The sequence below is a fragment of the Eupeodes corollae genome, chromosome 1 (assembly GCF_945859685.1).
Source record: "Eupeodes corollae chromosome 1, idEupCoro1.1, whole genome shotgun sequence".
NCBI classification, from domain to species: Eukaryota; Metazoa; Arthropoda; class Insecta; order Diptera; family Syrphidae; genus Eupeodes; species Eupeodes corollae.
In genome coordinates, this window is record NC_079147.1 from 63,843,856 (window position 1) to 63,867,346 (window position 23,491).

The 23,491-nt window shown below is 32.7% G+C and overlaps 1 protein-coding gene across 4 annotated transcripts in view; it reads right to left on the reverse strand.

The window, feature by feature from the left end:
* Positions 1 to 12,219, reverse strand: part of LOC129943330 (uncharacterized) — a 371,384-nt gene extending 359,165 nt beyond the window's left edge. The window contains exon 1 of one of the 4 annotated variants that reach the window (XM_056052677.1): positions 10,797 to 12,219. In XM_056052677.1, coding sequence (XP_055908652.1) covers positions 10,797 to 11,019 — 223 coding nt within the window. In that variant the 5' untranslated portion in view covers positions 11,020 to 12,219. The remainder of the gene's footprint in view (positions 1 to 10,796) is intronic. The other 3 variants (XM_056052678.1, XM_056052679.1, XM_056052680.1) reach the window with 3 other exon arrangements.
* Between the last annotated feature and the right edge of the window lie 11,272 nt (positions 12,220 to 23,491).

A 23,491-nucleotide genomic window follows, 5' to 3' on the forward strand; every position in this document is an offset into this window, starting at 1 on the left:
ACACGACCTGGAAATGTCTCATGCAGTAATTGAATTGTTTCAAGGGATGTATGACATGTGGCACCGTCTTGTTGAAACCACATATTGGACACATCAATATCATCCAATTTTGGAAGAAAGAACTGTGTAATCATGTCGCGATATCGAGCACCAGTAACAGTCACTGCTTGACCAGCATCATTTTAAAAAAAATATGGCCCAATTATGCCTCCAGCCCAAATTCCACGCCATACAGTCACGCGTTGTGGATGAATTTGTTTTTCGACAATCACATGTGGGTTCTCCGAACCCCAAATGCGGCAATTTTTTCGATTGACAAAGCCATCAAGATGAAAATGAGCTTCTTCGCTTAGGATGATTTTGCTCGAAAAATCAGGGTCAGGTTTCACTATTTTTGAAATATGTATTCTTTAATAATGAAGACACGTTGTTCTATCGTGTAACACTCCATTTTTAATAACCATATACTGTTAGCTGTCAAATTGTTTTTTTTTTCAGGGTTGCCAACACTTCACTGCACAAATGGCGGCAAATTCAAATCTTGCGTTAATTTTGGGACACCCTTTATAAGTGATTTATAAAGACTTTATAACGTGTGGATTGTTAAATTCCGTAGACCAATGGTTAATAAGGCAAAGAGAAGAATTCACTTTTGCAAATGGGTCGAAAATTTAGATTTTTATCACATATGTAGGTCAGTACTAGTGGATACAACAGGGACAGTAACATTACGGAAATGTTCCGGAAAAAGAAGGTGAACATTGACAGATTGGATTTTTTTGTATAGTTCCAGAAAGTTTTTGTTGCACCAGATAATTAAAGTGTTCTGGTCATGTTGAAGAAGCGGTGGGTCTTTGGAAGAAGCGGTTGGTCGGTTTGATTATTTTAATGCCGAGAGCATAAATGGTGGTATCAGAAAAGAAAATAATGTTTTTACGTCATTTTTGGCAAGTATAAATAGGATTGGACAGAGAGGGCTACCCTGCGGAACCCCTGAATGCGAAATTTAATCAGACACCGTTTTCCTAGGTAAGATTATTAATCCAATCAATAAACAAGGTTGTTAAACCAAGAAATTTCAGTTTTAAATTGATAATTTTTAGTCTGATAATTTACAATCAGTGGTTTAAATATCAATTATGAGACTTTTTTCTAATGGAAGGAGTATGTTGGAGACGAATTGGATAAAATTTGTTGTGGTGGACCAGTCCTTTAGAAAGCCATGTTGAAAAGGTGAAACAAGATACTTACAATGAAAGTAAAGAGAGTCTTAAACGATATATTTAAAAAAGTTTAGAAATATTATTTTTTCAACTGTATAGGATTCTTCCCAAACAGAGGGGAACACAGTTAGCGAAATTAAAAATTGGAAGATATTAGTAAAGGGTTTTCAAAGTTCGTTAAAGCATTTTTAAAGAAAAATAGTAAGGATTGCTATGGAGTCGGGTGAAAAATCATCTTTCTGTGAGTTTAACTTATCATAGTCGAGGAGCAAAAAGTGAGAAAAAAAACATTTGTGGGAAATTGGATAAGATCTGTGAAAACCTAGATCAGGTTTATCTAAACAATCACTATAGGACTGACTGAAAAAGGTAGCAACAATATTTGCTATTATTTTAAGATTAGATGAAGATGTGCCCAGGAAATTGAGCGTTGAGTGAAGTTCGTCTAATTTTCTTTTGACGTTAATATATTAATAAAAACAATTTGGTAAAGAGATGAGACAAGTCTGCATTTTATCAAAATCCAACTTATACAACTTATGGGAATTGGCATAAAGTTAACATGAAAGAACATGCTTGTTGGTAGTAGAAGCGTCTGGAATTTTATATAACTTTTCCATTACTTGTTTTTGACATTATAGATGCTGCACAGTTCTTTTGCGTCCCAGGAAGAAGATGAAATACGCTCCTTCCGTATTAAGAAACTAACGCATTTAACAAGACAAGTGAAAATAGATGTGTAAAAGAAGCAACAAGCTTTGGCAATGGACGAAGACAGGTAGACAAAGTGGTTAAAATGAATGCTGTTGAAAATCGGCTTTACGAAATTTGAAGGCGTAAGAGTTTTCAGACTCAAAAATTATAGTGTTATCATCCAGACAGACGAAGAAAGATAAAGAGAGTTAAATGGATCAGAGGAAAAGCCGAGATCAAGTTGTCCACCTAACTTATTAATAGTATTATTCTAATGCAGATATTCTAAATAATCATCAACTAAACCCTCCCAAAAAGCTTTTAAATAAACCTTATTCGCTCTTAATAAACGTCAAGTCAAAGTGTCTTTTACTGTAGAAATATACCAAAAAGAGTAAGGGTAAATACTTGCGTTGATTGAAAATAAAAACTGAAATTGCCACAAAGACAAAGGATCATTAAAAAAACCTTTAACAGTTTTATACGTCCAGTCTTCAAATATAAATAAAATACTATCTTGTCATCGGTTGAAACAACTTGTCACAAAGTCTAGACCAAAATATGATTGCAATTGAAATTACGAAAACTTTTAAAAATGTGTGTCTTTTTTGGGATGAGTATGTTCATTACTTTGGATTGTTCCAAATTACTTTAAAACACATTACTTACGTATTACAAGATAGCATGACATAAAAGTCCTTAAATTATTGAATTATAATTGAAGTTTAATAAAACATACTGAAAAGCTCCCAAAAACATCTTTTAATAAACTTCAAGACAATTTAAGAATAAAGTTATAAATCAAATTTATACCCGAAAAATTCAAAGAAAAGAAAAATTATTTCAGTGCCCAGGCATCACACACTTAGCCACATTTATTCAAAATGTCAAACTAAATATGTAGAAACATCATAGTATTGAATTGACATCATCAGACCACAACATACCCACCGCGCCGTTCGTCCCTTACCAACCACTCGAACTATATTATATGATGACGACAACAAAACAACACAGCCACATCATGACTAGGAGTATTATACGGATGGCTATGAGTATAACCCCAAACGATATGAAGGACTTTCCAGGGCATTCTGGGGGCCAGGACACATTCTAGTTGTTGACTACTATGACGATGAGGACGGGGGCGACGAACAGGACGAGAACAACGACGACGACGTTCTACAAAATCACATCGATTTCATATGCTTGCTCAGTCATATTGTAGGTGGTGTACCCATACTCATCCATCTCTTTGCACAGTCTTATATAGTCCTTTGCCTTATGGAAGTCCTTCGACATAAACCATGATGACGTGCATTTGAAATTCGTTCTAGAGGACATGTGTTTCCTTTAAGAAAATCGTTACAACCATTAGATATTCTGGTAATGCTGTTGTATCCACACCACCGAACACTCTATTCCCAACCCGTAGTCCTTTTGTTTTTGCTCAGCTCCTAACCCCCTCCTCCACCCAATCAGGAACTTGGTTAGAGGGTGTGCATGATGGGGCTGATTAAAAAGTCATATTCTATTGATTAATGTATGTATGTTGCATATCCTTTTGTTGAACATCAGTCTAAACTGGAAATATAAAAACAAACTATATTTCCTTAAAAGGAAGAGCAATGTTGAGGTGCTCCAAGTGAACATCATTCCATATCAGCAGCAAGAGGCCCAATAAGGCTGATGGGCACGGCATGCAGCGTAACAGAGAAACAAGCACATAACCCATTGGGGATGAATTTCCCTGGGAAATTATGTCGAGTAGGTATATGATGCTGATGATGTTGCTGAAGTTGAAGCTGAAACTGAAGCTGAAGGCATCATCATCAACAGTTCCAGTTTCACAGTTCCACCAGTAAAATCTTCGACCATCTTATGTATATTATATATTTTTTGGACAACAAAATAATAAAACTTAAACTGTGCCATTTCAAGAAGGACGAACCTCCTTGTCCGTCGTCCGTGGATCGTTAAGGATTTAATGGGTTGTATGGTTGAGAGCGCTTTTTGCAACTGCAAATATGAAGAAACACAAACCCCACCGTTATACAGTGGTCGTGGTCGTCATCTTCTTCTTGAATATGAACAATATTCCCACTTAGCGGTAATGGCAATTTAAAATTCAAAAGGAAATAATGTTGCGCAATTATTGTTTTCACGCTTCCAATCCTTAAAGAGACCACCTTCTACCAAGCCACCCTCGTTTCCCTCAAGCCTTTTGACTCTCATCACACTATGATGCACTTCACTGATGTTGCTCATTTCTCAGCTCAGCTCAGAGCCGCAGCACCCATCAAAGACCTTTAAGGTGAAAACAACAACTTCCAGGTCAAGGATTTATAGTAAAATTGTAGAAGAAGTGAAAACGAAAAAAAAAACAACACGAAGAGTGAAACAAACAAACAAAACTTCTGGTGAAATGTGCAATTTTAACTTAAGTATAGCAAATACTTCACATTCACGTAGCACAATTTCATATCATTGCTATACGCCCTCTGGTGGCACCCAATGTTTGTTGAAAATATAAGAGAGTAACGGTAACTACCTTATAAATGCATACCTAGTTACCTATAGGTGAAATAAGAAGCAATTTTGTAAATTGGAAAGCTGGCCTATACTCTTCTACTTAGTAGCCACAGATGTTTAAGGTTTTTTTTAAACGATGCAACTCAAGACTCAAGTAGTTCGTTTTTGAACTTGTAGGTAGTTATTAGCTTTTTGTTTCTCCTTCAATTCTCTGTTTTGGCAATAATGCAGTGCGAATTATTATTTGTTTTGGATGCAGAGGTGATCTTGCAGTCATAATTATGGACTTTTGAAGCGGCCTCTAAATGAAAGTTTGATTGGGCCAATTTCAATATCAATCACGATTTATAGTGTTCAAAAAGTTGAATTGATAAAAAGATTCAAAACTTAAAAATATTGCATTATGGGATTCATTAAGTAAAAACTATACTCTCCCATGGATGACAAAAATGTCTTCGTTATCTTATTGGAAAGTTAAAATCATTTAAATCTTAGCTTTTGAAATCAAAAACAGTGAATTTAATTGGGAAAAAAATTGTTGCAAACGGTCAAGAAATTGATGTTTAAAAATGATTGGAGTATTTTAAAATCAAATGAATGACAGTCAATGAAGCCTTTTAAAATATTATACAGAATTCGTAATTGTTTACAATTTTGGTTGAATTTACATTTTTAAGGAATTTGAGCAAATATTAAAACAACTGAAAAAAGTACTTTCAAGAAGTTATAACAATTTAGATCTATTTCTATTTTAACATTTTTACAGCAATTACTATGAAAATTCGAAAATAGATTTCTTGGGACTTTTTGAAGAGAATTTCGAAAATGTATTATTTCAAAGTTTTTCAACTGAAAACATTCTAACTTGACACATCCAAATTTATCGAAAACGTAAGGGTTTGGAATGTGTTGCTGGAAATTTATGAAATTATTTGACTGCGGGTAGAATTCAATGATTTAATCATTTCTGGCTAAAATAATAAAAGCGAAATAGCGAAGGGCAAGGGTAAGTATAATTCTTTGAACTAACTTTAAAATGTTAATAATAGTTAGAGCTTTCTATTAAATGTCTTTTAAATATGCAGGTATATATAGGAATCGTTAACAAAGGAGTTGGGCGAAGAACCAACAGATGACATAGGCACCAAATAAAAGCTTATGATCAATACATAGTTCTGTTTTAAGGTGGAAAGGCTATAAACCATTAAGGACCATTTGAACACTGGTTTTCTATACTTAAATGTTCAATTTTATCCGCAAGTTCTTAACGGATCTACATCTTTCCTACATACATCAAATTATAGGTGCTCTTGCCATTTTTGCCATAAATGCAAAATTTTCAAATCATATAGCAAGTAACAATTATTTTTATTTGGAAAATTGTTGGACTTTTAACTTTTCAAGGAGTTGGGTTGACATAAGTTATACAAGTTATTCTTACTTATGGCTAAATGAATAAATGGTTTTAGGAGGATTAAGAAAAATCAAAATATTGTTAAAAATGTCCTTAAAAGTTTAAAAAAAATGTTTTTTTTTTTTAAATAAAAATTAAACGAAGTTTTTATACGATACAGCCAATACTTTTACAAAAGATCTTACTGTCCCCAATTAATATCGAAACTTATAATTACTAACTCACTTTAGGTTCTTTTTAAAATCCCAAATTTAAACAAAAAACACAATAAACGGTCTTTTTAGACACAAAAGTAATAAAAAAAGGAAGCGTTGCAATACTAACTGACAAAGATTCTGAACCGAAATGTTTAGGTACAGTTACAAGATGCCTTCTTAAACCGTCTTCTAGGGCATCAAAAAATAACCCTGGTGAGGTAATGAGCTAGGCGACATAAGAAAAGAAACCGAAAACCTTTTAAATATTGCCAAATGCTCTAAACTTAACTAGACTGGGACTCCTTCAAATCAGGTCAAAAAAGATTTAAGCCAGAGTTACGATGAGCAAAATGAAGCGCTTGGGGAAAATTTCTAGAAAAAGAACCTACGATAATGGAGTTAATAAGAAAACCCACATGTCAATGGGCTGAATCTTGTTGGGAAAGCTTAGAACTCATGGCAGATGGTAGGTTGTGGCACAAGGTCAGAGTCCTTTTCATACCTAAAGCTGGTAGTCCTAGAATTACAACTGCTAAAGACTATACAATAATGATTACATCGTTTGCTCCTAAAACTTTAGAGAAACTTATAGATATCCATATCCGTTGTAACCTTGGGCCAGAAGTTTTATCTCTTTCACAGTACGCCTTTTCTAAGGGCAAATGTGTAGACACAGCACTACACTGCATGATGAGGCCAATAGAAAAATCACTCCATGATAAGAAATATACACCGTAAAGCCGCATATGTAGATATAGGAGGGTCCTTCAAAAATTTACAAAAACAGTGCAGTAAAAAAGCTCTAAAACTGGAATAAAGATCATGGGTAAGCTTAAACATATGCAGATCACTAGAACGATAACCGCCAAGGGAAAACCTCAAGGAGGTGGACTCTTACCACTTCTCTGGATTCTGGTTATGAACAAAATTCTTACCAAATTCAAATGCAGTGGTGTCAAAGCAGATCGGTGCACATTGGTTTTGAATATTTCAATGGCTGGGAAAGACAGAGGGTGGCAAAGCATTCCACACTTACATAGTACGGCTAAAGAACGAATCTTTGTACTTGACATTACGACCGAAGTTGTGCTCGAGGGTTTATTGATGAGCATTCCTAGAAGCGCGAGTATTACGGTGGAACTGTTTAAGGGGAGGAATGCAGCTGGCTATTTTTCTAGAGCATATACCATTAAAATAACGGTAAAAGAGGGTGAGACAAGAAACATTTAGACGATGTTCAAGCGCCGTAAATGAACTTATGATGGTAATATCATCAATAAATCTAAATGCTCTACGTTTAATGGTGTCCAAGATACTTAAGTATGTTGCTGGAGCACCAGATATGGGAGTTATACTTTGGACGTATATAAATCTTGTGGATAACAGCCAGATTAGAGGGGGAGAAAAACTTCTTATGTCGACTTAGAAAACCCAAACATCTTGCGGCATTTTTGGCGACATCGCGTATGTGATCGTTCCAGAAAAGGTGGTTGGTATTACACATACCGAATATATCGAGATGTTCAAGTGACATTTATGGATAATGGCAAGGGAGGTATATTTCGCTTTAACGATACAAGAGCGTTTTCGAAGCATTAGATTCCACGCGGTTTCTTATTTCATATTGTACAATGCTGTTTAGGTCGGAATTTAATGAACTTACCATATTTTGTCGTTGCAGTTCCACATCCGCAGAAGAGGCATGTGAATCTAAAAACGTAGGTACATGAAAAGCTAAGAGTACTATCTTCAGCGAAGCAATGTATTGGATTAGAAGTTGCAGACAGGAGATTGTTAATAAAATGAGAAAAAGTATTGGAGATAAAACGGAGCCCTGGGGCACACCAGCATTTATTTTGTGTTTTTCAGACTTGAATCCATCTAATACAACTTATATTGAACGATTCGAAAGGTAATAACTAATCCAATGAAGGAGGGATTCATGAAAACCGAAAGCACGCATTTCCGATAAGAGACTTTCTCCAAAACTATGTAAAGATTTGTTGCACTGTTCGGTGAGATGAACCATGAGATCACCAGTGGACCTATTGCTACGAAAGCAATATTGTCGGTCATTAAGAAGCTTTCGATCTTCGATATTTCTTGAGCTGAGCGTTTCCATGACCTTGGAAAGAAGGGACGTAAGTCCAATCGGTCGATATTTAGGTGGTGATTAAGATTCGCCTTTTTTGGGAATAGGCCAGACAAACGCGGTTTTCCATCCACTAGGAACTAGACCTAAGGGGTAGGACCGATGAAAAAGCTCACGCAGTGGTTTTGCCAGCTTTGAAGAACACCTCTTCAGAAAAATAGCGGGGATACCATCCGGATCAATGGAGTTATGTATAGTACAGTACGAGTGCAAAAAAAGATTTGCCCCATAGAATCACTAACTCGCTCAAGTACAAGCGGAGTCATACTACTCACTGGTAGCGTTGAATTGGCGGCGAACAGCCTAGCAAAAAGATTAGCTTTCTCTTAAGAGCTAACAAAAGGAGTGTCATTTACAACGAGCGTAGGAACCGAGGAAGAGGAAGAATTCCTTATATTTTTTAAAAATGACCAACAATTTTTACTGCCTTTCTGACATTGCAGTATTTGTTGCCGTAATTTCTGGTCATGTAAAAATTTTGTCCGTCGAATATGGCGTCCTGGCTTGCTTAAAATAATTCCGGTTTTCCTGAGTTGGATTGGCTTTAAAAAAACGGAAACTTACTTTCTTGACCCTAATAACCTCTTTACAGCTCGCATTGAACAATGCGTTTTCCTTAGGTCTGATGCTTTTAACACTATTTGGGATAAAAGTTCTCATTCCCAGGAGAATAAAACTTGTGATCATTTTCACGTCACCATCGAGAAAGCATAGTGACCAGTTAAAGATCCTGAAATAATTATTGAGACCGTCCCAATTGACTTTCTGGTATTTCCAAAAGGTTCTTCCAGGAAATTTGCAGAAATAAAACAATGGTCAGATGTGCCTATTGGAGATAAAACACTAATAGTGTACTTTACAGGGTCAGAGGTAAGAAACAAGTCAAGAGTGTTGTCTGCTCAACCTACCACGTCCAATATTTGAGTGGGCTCGTTGACCAGCTCAGTTAGGTGGTTTAGTGCGAGGATAGGACGAAACAATTCTTTGGATTGAATCAGACAAAGCATCAAATTCACGAAAAGTTGACATTCTGTCTAAATTGGGGTTTCGATAAAGGAATCAATAGTAAATGCTTTGCTTGAAAATTTAAACGACATAAAATTAAAAAAGAATTGTGACAAAAACTGAACAGCAACATAATTCCTAATGTATATTGGGAGACCATGGCTGGAAAAGAATAATGGCACCAAGTTATACCCTTGGATAAAGAATTCAGTTTGATCGGAATCCTCAACCACTTGAGTTTCACTTAGTGCCAATACAGCTGACCTATTTAAAGCAGTATGGGAGTACACAGAAAGAAAATTCGCTCTAAGCCCACGAATATTACAATAATCTACCCTGAAATTTCCAGCCATTGCAAATAAAAGAATAGCAAAAACCAAAACAGACAAAGACTATAAAAAATATAAAAATAATACCGAGTTGAACCACAGAATCCTGTTCGATACACGCCACTACTAGTGTTATGCCTTGGAGTGGCAAAAATCAAATCCGGACCTATTAATTCCAAACAGTAAAACTTAGTATGTCAACAATCTGTTATCAACGATGACGTAGCCTGTGTATTATTTGGTGAATGCTTGCAGAACACCGGAATGTTGAAAATCATTACAAATTATATTTAAAAAAAATTAATATTTTATAAATGTTCATAGCTTCAAAAAGCATAATATGAAATTATATGATTTTTTTCCAGTTTTATAAGGTTTACAATCGAAAATCAGATTTGATTGATTAATTTTCATGTCGGATTCCAAATTAGGCCTTCAAAAACTTTTGAAGGAGTATAATTTGTTGACCAGTTTTCTAATTGCAACGCATTCAAAAAGTCAATTCGTTTTAATTTATTGGCAATAGAAAAACTGCGTTAATTTGTTCTTAAGAGCTATGATATTATAATGTTTAATATAAAATTTAATTGATGTAGATAGCGTAATTTGTTCGTCAGATGTTTGGCTTCCAAAAAATGCCAATAAGTCTTTTATCATAAACAGAACTCAACCAAGCCAAGAATATGTAGTTTCATTTAATGAATAGTTTTACTCTATTTATAATTTTAAAGGAAATCCCGTCTAACAAAACGTGGAAAAAGTGGTCAATTTTATTATTTCTCCTTATAGAAGCATAATAAACCATTGCAGCTTTATTGTTTTTTTTTACTAAACTAAAAATATTATAAAACAATAAATGTGTATTGCTCCCAAGCTCAGCACTATTTTCAATAACATGACTGAACTATTATAAATTTTCATTTTTTCAATGTGTGAATTTCAAATTGACCTTAAGTAAAATCATATTCAAACAATTATTTTATACATGTTAATATAACTTTTTTAGTTTTTTTGTTTTTTTTTTAGAAATCAGATTCAATAATACAAATATTTAGTTTTTTAAAGCAATACGAAGTGATGTTAGAATTTTCAAACAATTTAGGCAATAAAAACAGAAGCGTTTAACTTCTGTACCTTTTTATATTTACTTTTTAACTTTTATATTTTTTTTGTTTCAAATAAAAATTGGAAAACTATCATCGAAATTTTTAGGTTAACTTTCATGTAATTTAATCAATTCAATTTACTTACCAGATCGTCCCACAGATATTGTCTGCACTGATGATGTAGCCACGGATTTCTCCGTAGGCATTGCCGGCGGCAATGGCAGCGGTCCGACTGTCGACGTTGTTGTCAAATCACAACATTCGCGTTCGGGAAATTCACTGCAGCGTATTAAATGTGCCCCAAACAGTGCCACCCATATAAGGCAGCATGTTAGTATTTTTTGATTTTTTATTTTGAACCGGGTCATTGTTGCATTGATTTATTTATGTGTTTATTATTTGTGTAATATTTACAAAACTGAATTGAAAGGTTTTTTTTAATTTCCTTTAAATTAACTTACACTTGATGAAGAATTCATCACCTGCAATATTGAACAGGACAAACATAAAATAACAAAAATGAAAAAGAGAAAACACTCAAAACATAAACTAGATTAACTTTATATAGGACGAGAGTGGTTGTCCTTGGGACTGGAATCTCGAGCTGGACTTGGTCGGTGAAAAATGTGGTCGGTTAAAAAATAAAGCAAAAAGGACGAAAAATACACTTTTTTTATTGCAGTTAACTTGAATTCATGCAAAGCATCTATAAAGTTTTTTAAACATTTTTTTCTTCTCTTTTTTATAATTTTACTTTGATTTGATTGCATTTTTCAACAGGGAGTTATAGAGTTTTTAACTCAAAACGATTTCTGAGAAAGAATCCATACAGAGTTTGTGAACAAAATTGACTATGACTATAGGTTTGTACTTGTAGCTCAACATAACGCACCACCCAACTCACAACAGACCCTTGCCCTAGGCTATAATATATTGTATAGTAGTAGGGGTAGGGATAGGGAAGGAACTTTCTGTTTCAGCTTAGTCTTGACTTTCTCTTGGACTCTCTCTCTTACTGTATGGTTACTGCTATTTTATCGTTGAAGCAAAACAAAAAAATAAAATAAAAATACCAGGAAACTTTAAATTGAATTTGTTCTTTTCAAAATCTAACTTTGGCATTCATGGGATGCACTTTCTTTTTACCTGAGTGTTTTTATTTTGTACTGGTTTTTTGTTTATTGTTTTTATAATAATTTTACACAAAATAACAGACTGTTTATGATCGACAATAGAAAAAGATTCAAAAACAGACTCAAATATTAAGGTAAGCAATTCTATCATGGTTTAGAAAGTATAACTTGTTATGATTGTTTTCGTATAGTTTTTAGTTGATCAATAGATTTGAAATTTTAGAAGTGCTTATTTTATCAGAATGCCAATATAAAGGATGTCCAGGAAAAGGATAGATAACTTCAAAACCGGGTGAAGATGGTATTAAAGCAGTATTAAAAAGAGGGTGGGTGCGACCCATACTGATAACTTCACATCCCGTCTGTCGATTTGTCTTGCTTAAAAGTTTGTCTATATGTACTCGTATCAATTTTTACCAAATTTGCGTACTATTTTTTGTAGATTTTATTTTTTATGAAAAAACGGCTTGTTGGATTTTTATATAAAAATTACTGAATATCGAAAACAATATTTTCTGTGAAATAAAAAAAGTTTGAAGACAATATTTTTAATTTTTGAAAAGCTATTGGAGTCGTAAGTAAATTTTTACCAAGTTTTAGTATTGTTTTTTTTTTTAGAGTTTTATTTCTTGTAAAAAAACTGTCAATTAGAATTTTTTAAAAATTTTACCAAATGTTGAAAACAATACTTCTTATAAGATAAATAAGTTTGAAGCCAATATTTCAAATTTTTGAAGAGATATTTGAGTCGAAAATCAATTTTTACCAACTTTATGTTAATTTTTTCTCGGTTTTTAATTTTTTTTAAAAAAACTGTCAATTCGATTTTTTTCAAACTTTAACTAAATGTTGACAGCAAAATTTTTTGAAAGATAAAAGTAAATTAAAGCCAATATCTCAAAGTTTTGAAGAGATATTTGAGTCGAAAATCAATTTTTACCAACTTTTATACATTTTTTTTTGGGTTTTTATTTTTTGTAAAAAAACTGTCAATTCGATTTTTTTCAAAATGTGTCCTAATGTTGAAAACAATATTTTTTATAAGATTAAATTAGTATGAAGCCAATATTTCAAATTTTTGACAAGATGTTTGAGTCGAAAATCATTTTTTACCAACTTTATGTTAATTTTTTTCGGTTTTTAATTTTTTTTTTTAAAAACTGTCAATTCGATTTATTTCAAACTTTAACTAAATGTTGACAATAAGATTTTTTGAAAGATAAAAGTAAATTGAAGCCAATATCTTAAATTTTTGAAAAAATATTTGAGATGAAAATCAATTTTTTACCATTTTTTATACATTTTTTTAGATTTTTATTTTTTGCAAAAAAAAATTGTAAATTCGATTTTTCTTAAAATTTGTCAAAATGTTGAAAACAATATTTTTTATAAGATAAAATAAGCTTGAAGTCTAAATTTTAAGTTTTTGAAAAGATATTTGAATCGATATTCAATTTTTACGAACTTTAAGTAATGTTTTTTTTTTTATATTTTTATTTTTTATAAAAAAAATGTCAATTAGATTTTTCTCAAAATTTTATCAGATGTCAAAAACATTATTCGTAGTTGCACAAAATTGTTTTGGAGATCAAATCATATTTCAGTCGTAAAATTTTGGAGGCGACAAATTTTTTTCAGTTTTATTGATTTATAAAAAAAACGTTATATTGATTTTTTTTTTCAAAAAATATAAATGTTTGGTATTACGTTACAGCGTTTTTGGTTCATGAGATATTTAGGGTTAACCAAAATGTTCACCTTTTTTTCAAACTGCTATGGTAAAACAACCACCCACGCAATTTTCTTGAGAGCCCTTTCTGCATCTTTCTGCTTTATTATCTGTATAAAAAAATTTATTTGAAGTTGATATCTCTTCTGGTTTTTGAGCTATGGAGGACGAAAAAAACGACGCGAACGTACGGACGTACAAACGTACGTACACACGCACGCGCAGACATCTTTCTAAAATTCTTTTATTTAGACTCTAGGGACCTTGAAACGTCGAGAAATGTCAAAATTTTCAATTTGACCCATTACAATAACTTCCTATGTTAAGTTAATAATGTTATGCCTAAACAAGGTAAGTAAGCAACAGAAGAATCATCTAACAGAAGAATATTGCTCTTACCAATTATCAAAAAAGGTTTGAAAAAACAATAATTGGCAACAATTCCTGTAAGTGATTTATGTCAGGGACTTTGAGGACGTACAGTTTTATGCTAAACCCGATCGACTTATTTAAAAAAGCACTTTTCATGGCAAAGATTACTCGTGGAGGTTCTTGTAATTCCTCGCAAGAGGCGAAAACCGTTAAAAAAGGTCGAACAGGCTATGATTGAACCCAAGACCTTTGAAATAACAGTACCACGCAGTAAACATCATGCCACGAGTATTACTTCTTAAGAGTACTAAATCCTTGGTCCTCGTGACTTACAACTCTCAACCATTCCTGTGTACGAGTAATGTTTTGAGGGATGGAAGGGACCTACAGTTTAAGGCTGAATCCGAACGGTTCATTTAAGAAAGCACTTTTCATGGCAAGAATTACTCTTGGAAGAATTGTCAATTCCTCACAAGAGGCAGTACCCGTGACCTACAAATTGAAATGGTCACAGAGAGGTGGTTTAAAAACACGCTGTGTCACAAAATCAGCAAATGCAATGTACCAGACAATGTTTGGTGGTTATCCAACTAATCCTATAGTTGAATTCTACAAGTATAAACTTGCCCTTAGGCGAATTATGAAAGAAAAGTCGTTTTTCATTATTTCATTGTTTAAACCTGAACCGTTACGTTAGTTTTGTGTGCGATGGGAGTATCACACTTTCTTTACAGGTTCTTATCGAGTATTTTTTAAGGATTAGGTAAAAGACACAAAAAAGAAAAGTTATTCACTTGTATTACTTTGCGAATGAAATCAAATAATTACATACGATTCCAATCTTTTTGAATGACAAATGAGAATAATTTAAGAATTTTAAAAGATGCAAATTTCAAAGTGAATGAAAGGAATGTATTAATTAATTATGCACTCAATTAGTTCTTTTTTAAGATGGTATTTACAAAATATTGCTTTCTTACAAAAACCTGAGACTTTTTTCTAGCATTCAGCAATATTTTTTCACTGTAAATACATATACTTGTAAGACTTACATCCCAAAAGTTATCAAGAAAATAACATCTAAGTTTCATTCACCCTTCTTGCTCTCTTGTCATCTGATATGTAATATTTACAGGTATGATATATTTTCATTTGGAACTTACACATTGAATGCTACCTTAAAGCTTATATGCCTTCACTTCTCTGTAATTGAGGTTGTTGCTTATATTTCAGAAATATAAAATCAAAAATTTAATTAAAACAAAAAAAAAACGAAGAAAACAACTGGAAAAGTCAGCACAAGTTTAAAGAGTATTTCGTGTATGTCTGTGGTATGGCGAAGCCGAACATCATAATCAAAAATCAACTTTCGAAAGTTCATACCATAACAGGTCATACCTCATTCATATATCGAAACAGACATATACAAAAAAAATAAAAAACAAAGAAGTTTGAGAGAGTTGGACAGAACTTCTTATACACAGCCAGTTTAACTTGTTATTTAATGCTTCAAGCTATGAAATATATTCACCACCATTCATCGTCATCGTCCTCGTCGTCGTCGTCCTTTTTTGTAGTCGTCGTCAAGTGAAGTTAATATTAACTGAAGAAGAAGTTAAAGTTTTGGAATGAGTATGCAGTAGAATGCCATTGATGTACAATTATGCAGAAGGTAAAAGTTTTTCAAACTAACAAGGTTTGAAAGGACGAAAAGAGAGAGTTCTTCTTATTTGGTTGTTTTGAGTTGAAAGTCCTTTGGATTCGCATGTTTTTGATTTTTAGTTCAATTTAATTACTCGAAAACAAATGTGTTATTTAAGTGAAGGAATTGTTTTTGTTTTCTTTATTAAACGGAGGAACGATACATGCCTTTTATTAGGTAGTTCCAGAATCAAAGTTGTAAGTAAGGGTTTAAATGAAGTTGTGTTTGTATAAAGAAAACAGTTTATCAACAATTTTGATATGAGTAAATGAGTACTTACTGTTAAGTGTGGTTAAATTGAATGATGGTGAAGTGTGTGATATGACCTTACAACAAATTTAATTTTTCAACTTTATCGAAATATATTTTAAAGGATTTTCTTGACTTAATAGAGCCTTAAAACTTGCCAACAGCAAAGCTCGGTAGAACTTCGTAGAGCCATGGTTGGATGTAGACTGTGAAAAGGCACATTTAGCTGGCCTAGAGCCTGCAGATGTTTCAATTATGGCTACTTCAAAAATCAATATTTGTTGGCTAATATAGATCTTTCAAGGCAATACGTATGGTAAAGAAGGCAGCATTCTTTGAAGCCGAATAAAAGAGATTAGCGTCTTGTTAAAGCGGAACGGAGTTTTTGAACCTGGCATAACAGCTGAACCGAATAAAGTTTTCAATCCATTTTAGTAAAGGTTCTGATCAGCTAGTAGATCACTTTCAGAGTTTGTTGAATCCAACAGAAGGTAGACTTATTTTTCAAAAGTTTTACTCCAGGTTTTAAAAATGAAACTCTTGATGTTACGATAAGACACCAAGGAGTGATTCCAGCTGTAATGGAACTTAAAGATGGGAAAGTATGCTGCCTGAATGGTAAACTAGCAGAATTTTATAAGAATGGCACAGCAGAACAATGTCATGGAAACCGGAATGATACCACTGGAATTCAAGGAGTCCATCATTTTCCCGATTCATAAGAAAGGGAGCTTGGCCAAGGTGACTAATTATAGAGGAATATCTGTTCAAAATGCTTTATATAAAATATTCACGCTGGTTTTGCAAAAACGTTTCAATAAATGGATAGAAGACAACAAGCTCTTAAAGGAGTTTTAAGTAGGTTTTAGGACAGGTTATTTGACGGTTGACCACATTTTTACCCTTAAAAGTATCACAAGACATTCCTGAATATGGACCGGAAGTTATATACGTTTTTCGTTGACTTTAAATCAGCATTTGATATGATCGATAGGCATGCGCTTATCTACAAGCTGTTCGGAAGAGTTATTCAGAATCTGTATGCCGATACAATTGCTAGGGTATGGAATGGTGAAAAGCTGTCGAGAGGGTTTAAAACACAATCGGGAGTCAGACAGGGCTGTAAATTGAGTCCAATTCCGTTCGCCTTGTTTATTGAAGTTCTTACAGACCTCTTACCAGGTGGCATAGATTTCACTGGACAAATAATAAAAGCATTGCTGTTTGCGGACGACATTGGCAGCATTACCTGAATCATTGTAGTTTATGATAATCTGCCTGTATCAATATTTTCAGCATAGGAATTTGATGGCTAATCTTAATATGTCCAAAATTTTGATTTTTAAATGAGGAGAATTCCGCAATTCGGCGAAAGGAAAATGGTTCAATAATGGAGAGGTCATTGAAGTTATCAAATACCTTGGAGGTCATTTAACGAAAAATTTAAGCATGAAAATTCATCTAAGAGAGAAAATAGTTAAGGCTAAAGGTGCAATTAGTGCAACTTGGAAAAGATGTTTTTCTAACAAAAGTATAACACATAGCAGCAAGTTCAAGATATTTGAAGCGGTATCTGTGTCTGTCATGTCTTACGCACCACAAACTTGGGGAAGAAAACAATACGAAACAGTTGAGTAACTTCTGCGATACCTTATTTAGCAAATTTTTAGACTTCCATCAAATACACCCAACTATGTTATTTTTTTGGAATCCTGTGTGCGAGTAATGTTGTCAGGAATGGAGTTTATATGACGAATCCGAACAGCTAGTTTGAGAAAGCACTTTTTCATGACAAGAGTTGTTCTTGGAGAATTTGTCAATTTCTCGCAAGAGGCAGTACCCGTGAAAAGACTTTAGATGGCAGAGGCAGGGATCGAACCCAAGACCTCTGGCATCACAGTCCAACGCACTAACCACCATGACACGGGTACTAGACCTATGTTCATACGAGCCCTGAAAACGCAAGTCGATTACATCTTGAGAATTATGAAGATGAGCAATAATAGGCTTCCACAGATACCAGCTCTTCAAACAATACGAACCAAAGCAATTTGGTGTGCTGACTGGATAAATTTGACAAGAGAATGAGGAATAGAACTTAACTTTTGTGTAATAAAAAGCTTCTTTAAACAAGCTCATTTCCGCAGTGGACATAAAACACCGAGATTAATACTTGAATGACGCCACAAGATCTATATACAGGCAGCTCTACTGTCAACTAAATCACAACTTGGAAGAGAGGAATTATTTTAGGGACGATAATAGCATTGTCGAAATTTAAATGATGCTTAAATTGAGAGGTGAAGTTATGCAGCTGAATTTTACAGCTCATAGAGATGACTTACCAATTATATATGTTCATTGTGCAATTCAAAGGAAAGGAAAGATGTTTTACACGTTGTTGGAAGATGTCTAGTTGTCTAAGAAGTAATACTTTTAGTAGTGAAATATTGACGCAAGAATCAAGTTCACGATATGGAAGTTAAAAAATTATATCAATTCTTTATAAGAAAAAACTTTTCATCAACGTTATCAAATTAAAAAATCTAAAATCAAGTCCTAAAAAAACAAGAACTTGCAATCAACATCTTATCGATGTTGTTATAACTAAATCTCTGGCATTCTAATGAAACCAATTTATCTGAAATTGTAACCATTTTTGTAAAATTAAAAATGCCAACAAATTTAGGCATTCAAATAAGAAGTTTAAAAAAAACTTAAATTTCAACAACTAATTGAGTTGTATTTTTGTAATTTATAGTTTTAAAATTTTGAACCAAAAAGTTCTCCGTGAAAATTATTTTCAGAATAGTGAAATAGCACTTATAGTGCTAAAGGGAATTCAAGAAAGCAACGGGAAATTATCAATTTCGTAACCAATATAAAAATAGAGGTAAACGAGACAGTGGTAATGTTATTGATGAACCTTCTGTAGTGACGAACGTTTTTAACAATTTTAATTTGTTGGATTAATATTGGAAAGTAATAATTTGTATTAGTTGTTCAATTCTGACTAAGTTGAAAATGCATTACATTTTAGTATTTATTCTAAGGTTTATTAATTATAGAAAAAACTTAAAAGAAATAATTTTTGAACATACAAGTTAAAAAAAAACTGTATACATAAAAACATACATATTTTGAAAATGAGGGATTTTTATTTTGCAGCGTTTTAAAAGTTAAATTAGACCGATTAAAATAATTTCCAATGGATAGTTATTAATAATAAGATTTTTGTTTTTGGCGCCTTTAAACTTTGAGTTCTTTGCCAAATTGAATTTACCCTATTCAGGACGTGTAAACATAATTTAGTTTGCGTAGATAAAATTAAATTGAGTTTTTCTACATAAAATTCAGGTCTTACGTTTATATGGAAATTAAAGTTAAAATAAAGCTAATGCACTGTAAAATATGAAGTGAGCAAAACTAGTTAATGTATTCGAAACAATCAGATTTTTAGACTTTAGTAATTGTCTCGTCATGGAAACTTAACATTATTGTGTTCTATTACTGAATCAACATGATTTTTTTTGGAATTTTCCATTGGAATGAAAAATTGTCAAAAGCAGACATTTTTTTTGATTTTCATATTATGAAACACTTACTTTGAAAAGTAAATGCTTTAAGCTAATGCTAAAATTGTTAATGTCAAATAAAACATTAAAGTAAATTTTGTATGATAATCAAGTTGACGAAAAATGTAAAACCATCGAAAAATCTTCTTACGTAATTAAGTTAATTTTTGAATTAAAAAATTTTCTTGAACAAATGAAAAATTCGTAATGGTACAACTGATTTCTTTTGCTAACATGAGCTAAAAATCGTGATGTGATTAAACAATCATAGAAAATCAAATAAATTAACTGTATGGTGTAGTTTTCAAGAAGTTCTGTAACTAGTTTTTGATAAAGAGGACACATTAAGGCTTATTTAGATTAAGATAACTTATGAGGTTGTACAGCGTAATTTAACATTCCTAAACTTGAAATATTTATGGATACTTTTTTTTTTAATCATGTCCCTATTTGGATTAAATGGCAACTTGTATTTTGATTTCTCCCTAATGGTTCGACAAAATTGTGTCTATTGCTTCGATATAACAAGCATTATTTTTAATTAAAACGTTCAATAAATTTCAATTGGTAAAATGGAGGAAGATTTTGTTATAAATCAAGTTCGACGAAAAAGAGTGAGTATACGCCAGAGTATACCACTTCAAGAACGTGTTGTTTTTATACGTAATTAGTGAGTCAAGCAAAACTGTTCGATTATTGAATGATAATTTTATTGTCTCCAGAAAGTATTTAAATATTTTACTGAAAAGCCTTATCCTGACCTTAGATGCAATTACTTATTTTTCAATAATTCATTGTTGATTTGTTGAAAATATGTCAACTGTTAGAAATCATCAAGTTCAGCTCACATAATAGGGCCTACTAAATAACTTAAAATCTTAAATAAAAAGTCCATGTAAGGACTTAAAAAATTATGAAGTTAAAGAAATTTTAACAAATCCCTTAGATCGATTGAACATTGCCATTTTTATAGTTGTTTTATCTTCTATCGATGCATTCTTTCAAAAAATGCCCTATTCAAGCAACTAGTTACCTTCTCTTAAAATCCACATTAAATTACCCTTGAGTTCTATGGTGGACTATTTTTGGAGATTTTTTTTCAGCCACACATAAAGAATGTAATAACGTTGTCATGATGGTTAGTGCGTAGGACTGTCTTACCAGAGGTCTTGGCAGGTATTGACAAATCCTCCAAATGTAATTCTCGTCATGAAAAAAGCTTCCACAAATTTTCCGTTTGAATTTGGCATAAAAACTGTAGGTCGGCTCATTCCTTGAAATGTACCGCACACAGGAATGGTTGTGTATTATAAGTCTCTATGCCTTGATTCTCTACGAATTTTTGTTTCACTAAATATTGAATTTATTAATATTAGTCTAGTCATGAGACCCTTGTAAAATATACAAACCAAATCTAGTTTTAGCTTTTAAAGTCTTCATTCTTTTAATTTTTTTTTATATTGTAGGCGCACTCAAGGGAATATGAACACGCTTATAATGATTAAGCACAGTGAGAGCAATAAGGAAGGGAGACGGTGCCCAAAAGATACAAAAATTTCAGTTAAACAACGGTCAACTTTCATTTTCAGAAATGTCTTTTGAATTCTGTCAAGAGACTTAAGTAGAGGTTATTGAAGAATCTGCACAGATATAGGAATCAGAAGGGATACAAAAAACTTAGCAGCGTTTTTGGCGACTTCACTTTTGCCATCAATCCTTAAAAGATGGTTTGTCCAGTCTCCTAGATGCAAGTAACAGGATAGCGGCATTGGGGAGAGTAACACTTTTGGGACAGTAGACAGCATTGAGTTTTCGAAGCAAGTAACAGGTTTTTAATTCCCCATTGTACAATGCTGTCAAGATCAGAATTTATTGAGCTTATCATACTCTGCCGTTGATAGTCCACACCCGAAGGACAAGTATTGGAATATAAAAGCGAATACGAAAGGCTGAGGGTACTGTCATCACCAAAATAATTTAAAGGGTTAGAATTTTAAGAAAAAAAGATCATTTATTTAAAAATAAGGAAAAGTGTCGATCTAAAAGGTAATTTCTAACCCGATAAGTTTTCGATAAGAAAGCTTAATGCCAAACTCTTTCAAATGAATTTGAAATATCAAGTGCAATAATCTTACTTCCTCCAAAACGATGTAAGGATTTGTCCCACTGTTCGGTGACATAAAGCATAAGATCACCATACTATCGGTCATTGAGAAGATTTCGAACTTCAAGATATTTCTTAAGCTAAATATCGTATTTATTGATATTAGTCTAGTTATAAGCCCCCTGTAGTGTCTACAAAATAAATAAAAAATGCAGTTATAGCTCTTGGTTTTCATTTTTCTAACTTTTTTTGAATTCAATCTTAAACTAGATTCACATCTATAACACTACATATCATTATTTTGAGGTAGACATGACACACTTTAAAAACTTTATTTTATTTCACAGTATTGTAAACTCTTCTTTAAACAAACCTTCTTGAAAATAATTCGTCAACTATAACTATAAGAAATATAGTAAATTGAAAAATTACATTACCCTTCATATGATAAATAATACTTTTCTAGAGATTACTCAAAGCATTATGCTTCAACTATTTATTTACTATTTCACTAACAAAAAAGACTGATGAAAAAGACAAAAAAAAAAATACAAACAAAAATCCAAAGCCATATAAAGATGATCAAAATTTCCATATTTACACTTTTATATAAAATTTAAAAAGACGAACAAAATTGTCAAATAAATGTCTTTCTTTTTTTTCTTAAAGTAGGAAATTCCTTAACGAACCATGCACAATGTCTATGTCCCATGACTCGACAAAGTTAAACTTCTTAATTTTCCAAAGCAAATCCCATTACCTTCAAATATATGTGAATATGTTCTGAGCACATAACTGTATGTAACCACTACGACAAGTATTTTGGATGTATCTCTATTCTATAGAGAGTTTGTGTGTGTGTGTCTGTAGACATACGTATGTGTTTGTATAGCAAAGTATGCTCATACGGTTATATTTATGCAATCCTTTTTCATATTACATGCTAAATTTCCTGATTACACTCGCTTTTCCCTCCAAGGTATACGCTATTTGCATCCCAGAACTATTGCGCTTGAACAGTAAAAAAAAAGGAGCAGCTTTATCTCCATGGAAAACGAATCGAACCGAAAGGATGCAAATATGCAAAAAGTCACAAGCAAAAAGGATACTTCTTTACGAATAGAGCATCGTCGCCGTTGCCGTACCAAAGCGGAAGATGGGTGTTTAAACAAATATATGTGAGTACTTTATGAAAAATAAAAATAAAGGAACAAAAATATACCAAGAAAAAGTAACGAAATGTTTGCGTTCCTCGCGTTCGTTGGTAAAGAAAAAGAAAAATGACGAGCAAGGCAACTGGAAACTGCAAATACAACGAGAACGGGAGGAGGAGGCAGTAAGAGTACCTAAGTGAAAAAGTGGGATTCGAAAATGTTTTTCTAACTTCTTTGTTGACTGTCAACACAATATTATAGGAAAATATGCGAAGAAAATATAGAATAACCAAATCAAAGTTATATAAGTAAAAAAGAAACAGCACTTACATAAAAAGAAACAAATAACCAACAAACCAACGGAAATATGGAAATAGGTCCTTTAAATACACATCCTTATGGAAAGTACTTGCTTTTATAGGGTGATTTAGGGTCATTTAGAGGGACATTTCAAAAGAATCTGCAAGTAAGTTGTGAGAGAGGTTGGACTTTGGTGATGTGATCAGATAAAAATATACAATTCTGACTTCTGTAGTTAAAGCCTAATAACCCATTCTCGATGTCACTATTTCATCTATGAGTGGAACTTGATTCTAGGAAACTATGATTAGTTTTGAATATTTGTTATGTTGACAATGACACGCTTTTAACAGAAACTCCAACAACGATTGAACACCTCTGAAATGCTTTATTTAGGTTGTTGTCTTATCCAATATAAATTTTGTGTCAAAATATTCAGTTGCACTCCCCTCCCCCCCTTTCATATTCAAACAATTCTGATATAATATTTGAACTTATAAGACGTCCACAATATTACTCTAT